This window comes from Gloeophyllum trabeum (assembly GCF_000344685.1).
Source record: "Gloeophyllum trabeum ATCC 11539 unplaced genomic scaffold GLOTRscaffold_00011, whole genome shotgun sequence".
NCBI classification, from domain to species: domain Eukaryota; kingdom Fungi; phylum Basidiomycota; class Agaricomycetes; order Gloeophyllales; family Gloeophyllaceae; genus Gloeophyllum; species Gloeophyllum trabeum.
The window spans coordinates 501,970-505,828 of NW_006920420.1; the positions used below are offsets into that span (position 1 = coordinate 501,970).

At 53.2% G+C, this 3,859-nt stretch overlaps 1 protein-coding gene across 1 annotated transcript; it reads right to left on the bottom strand.

Moving 5' to 3' along the window:
• On the bottom strand, positions 1-970 carry GLOTRDRAFT_139984 (uncharacterized protein; the record flags this gene model as incomplete). Its single annotated transcript, XM_007870152.1, has 6 exons — positions 1-178; positions 231-405; positions 455-591; positions 640-708; positions 759-828; positions 883-970. 6 exons carry the CDS (start codon positions 968-970, stop codon positions 1-3), a joined length of 717 nt encoding a protein of 238 aa, XP_007868343.1.
• Between the last annotated feature and the right edge of the window lie 2,889 nt (positions 971-3,859).

The following is a 3,859-nucleotide window of genomic DNA, read 5'->3' on the forward strand; positions in this document are numbered from 1 at the left end:
TCAAAAACCAGCGTGCGATACGTGGTAGCACTTGCCGAACTGCAGCAAGAAGGACCAGCCCCCGTCTCTAGCCATAGTTAGGAAGATGGGGGTCCGTCCCCAGCCGTCTCTGATCGCTCTGAGGGTAGGATTCAGAGTGAGTGCTAGAAGAATACTCTGCACTCCCAACGCTACAGTCCTGCCTTCCTAGCGTGAGCCACAGCGGCCAAAGGTGGGAAGAACGGGCTTACACGAGCCAACTGAAGAACAATAGAGAGTAGTGTGAGGCAATGGGAGTGCAGATAACCGTGAACTCCATCCTTGGTATGGCTATTGCAAACATAGGGATGATGGCCAGCAGCTCACTTGCGAAGAGGACCACCAAGCCGCAGCGGACTTTCCGATTCCGGTTGTATAGCGCATAGACTTTAAGCAGTGTCAGAATCCTGGTATGGATGATCGGCAACAAGCAGACCTCTCATCATGAGCATGGCTTCAGTGGTAGAGGTGACGGCTTGTATCGCCAAGCTTTGGAGGGTGAACCAAGCTTGACACACGGGAAGGTTCCCGCCCCAGACCTGGAGGACACCGATGTAATCAAGAGCGAAGATGCTAGGAGACCATTAGGCTCACTGCACGATACGGACGCGGCGCACTTACATCTGGACAATGACAGTAAAGTATCTCGCGAATATAAAAAGCCATTTCAATGGGGATCTGGCAGGTTGCCTGGCAAGGGCTCAACCACTGCGAGATTGCTCGGAGAAGAGCGAACGTACGACCAGATGTATTCGACCTCCTGGTCAAAGGTGATCACAATATCCCATACAATGAATGTCAAAGAAGCGACTAAAGAAACTGAGCTATCACTCGGAAAGCGTGCAGCGATTCTAGGCGACTCACCGGCACTGTATTCCACGTTGAGGAGGCCCTGGATTAGGGTGATCAATTCCCCAAGGTCGGTAATGGTGGGGACTCCACTGTCCGACATCTAGCATTAAACCGACTGCACTACCAAGAACTCGAAGATCAAACTGGCAAAGGTACTATGCTAACGAATGGCCACGACGGCTGCACATAGTGGGGGCGTAAACGCTAGTGAAGCGTCTGCGCCGGAACCGTAGAAACTGGAGTGGGAGAAGGAATTCATGATCGTGCGAGAGCTGCGTATTAGTCCCAGGGGATCTGCATGCAGGCCACGCCGAGAGACGTGCCATTTTCGGACACCGTAGAAAATGAGAATAGCGCTTGGCATGGGGCACCCGTGCAGCGCCACGGATGCTGAATCGAACGGATCCCGTAAGATCTATCTCTAACCTGTTGTTGTTTATCAGTAAATAGGTGAGCGGTTTCTACTTTAAATTTTCATGACAGGCTTAACGCAGGCACACTGGAATTACTCCCGGACGTTTGCAGATTCTGTCATCCACGTTGTACATATCTGTAGGTCCTACAGCCATTTGCAGATCGATGGGCCCACTTTTTGAAAATCATTTACAGTCGGACCACGTCGGACAAGCAATTTCAAGTCCCCGAGAGACAGAAATCAGACCATCTGGACTTCTCTACCTTCTTCCGACGTCCCTGGCACCCACTCCGACCCACTCCGACTATACGTGGTTTTCTGAATTGGTGGTCTATCGATCTGCAAGCGGCTGTAATTTGTTGGGTAGGTAGCTTTCAGACTGTCAGCGTCTCGGTTGAGTTGCATTCGTCTCTTCCCCATTGCCGACGAAGGTGCCGATAAACACTTGACAAACCCCTCACGATCCTGGACCCATGCCGCGAACTTGGGTTGGAACTCCTACATGAGGCCACGGAAACAGCGAAAGTATATAGCCTTGCGTGGTTTTGCATTCGTGGAGACTTCATGTTCAGCTTCCTGTGGCAAGCGGTCGTTGACAGATGTGACATGGCAAGGTCTTCTCTTCTCTTTATCGAACATCAGGAATCAGGCTAACTCACGTACGAGTACAACCTGAGGCCTAGACTAGGTTCAACTTGAATTCACTCTGGGGGCGTGTAAGCTCTTCTGGAATTGATAAGTAGCACCCGAGCTAATCGATTGTGCTGGACTAGAGCCCACGCAGCGCTCAAGCAGTGCGGACCTTACCTCTGACGTGATTCAGGCGGGAGGACGTAAAGTACGCAGGCTTCCATTATCCCTCCATACCAGAACTGAAACGGGTGAAGCATGGCGACCGCAACTGTCAAAGCTTGACGTTGCCGTACACGTCAAGTCGCTGGGCGCAACCGGCGGCACTCAAGCTTGCAAACTTCAAGGTAAGGGTCCCACAAGATCGTTGCGTAAACGCGGACTTCGATATGACTTCCCGCCGACGTACAGGTAACTTTTCCTGAGATTGACTCGGCAGAAGCGAAGTCTGTGGATCTATCGAGCCAGGATCGCTGCGGACTTTGCCTGCACTGGTGGCATTAGCACGTGGTGCACTCAAGACCCAATGGTCTACCTTACCCACCTCCCCCCTTCTTCCGGCTCGTAAGTCCTCCAGAAAGGTTAAAAGATGATTTCGACACCAGTGAGGCGCTTGAACAGTCGAGGCGTTCGGCACAAGTACGCTGGCATGACCTGGAACGGTATGTCTGCCCTGCTCCCTGCGTAAGGATGACACAGAGGTTGCAAATGTTGAGTCCTTGCACGGCGGTACATTTCATAATCATGTAATGCGCCGCTTGCAAAGCACTTAGCCTATGCTACCGCTCACATCACGTCCCTTGGAGGCACTGCACCAACCTCGGGAGAAAATCCGTAAGCTCGGCGGATCCTACGTCTACGTCCACGGCACTGGCTTGAATTGAATTCATAGACTCGTCCCACCGGACGGATCCATGATGTTCGAAGCAAGTGCCCGTCTGAACCCGGGCTTCGCTGCCTTGCGGTTCCTTCGGCCACTTGCTTTACACAGGGCCAAGGACCCTGCGGGCCAGTAATCGACAGCCTCTTTATCTTCGCTCGTAGTGGGACTCCCCTACCCGACAACGCCGCTCAGATTCTCTCCCCCCCCCCCCCCGGCGCGCTGGCATCGCGAAGGGCGTCAGATCCTGCCCGGTCGTGTTTTGACACGCCATACGTGGGCGCGGCTGGTCCAACCAGACGAAGTCCAATACAGGACTTCTCCGCCTTTGTCGGCCTCGGGGAGCGGGGCGCCTGCTACCTGCCCTGGACTTGCCGACCAGCCGGCAGAGCCGGGGTTCTGCTCGGGGAGTATCTGCCCTTGAACGAATATGTCTAGACCACTGCCGTCAAGGGCGCGGAGGCATGGGGATGCGACGAATCAGACAGGAGGGGGCGTAGGTGGACCCTGACATGAGCTTCAATTGAGATTGCGTACCAGCAGCTCTAGGTCCGTGATCAGCATGAGGTGACTGCGATGCTGATAACAAGATTTAAGGATGCTTCAATTGGTTAGGGTGGAGTCACAGGTGGCTTGCGTCTTTGGGGCGACGAAGGGATTCGGAGGGATGCGGGCACTCTGGGACTCGGATATTTTTAATCCACGCAAAGACGGGACCATAAACCATTCACAAGGAATCCGAGAAAATGGGTTGCTGATTTTCATTCCACAGCAGGAATGGCAACTCTGGAGAAACATACTTGACATGCTACTGTATGTGTGTCAAGTTTAGAAGGGTGCTCGAACCCATGTACCGAATCTGGAAAAGGATTTCCGGCCCCCCCGGGGTAATAGCACGCAGCTCAGAGATATAGTGCCTACTGATCACGGGCCGGGAGGTCGTAGAACTTCGCGCTATTAGCTACAAGCGCAATACGATAGCAAGTTCTCCGGTGTAATGTATTTTGGGATTCTCGTCCCAGGCAGCCGCAGCTGAACTGAGCCGAAAGTTCATTCAAGTCATG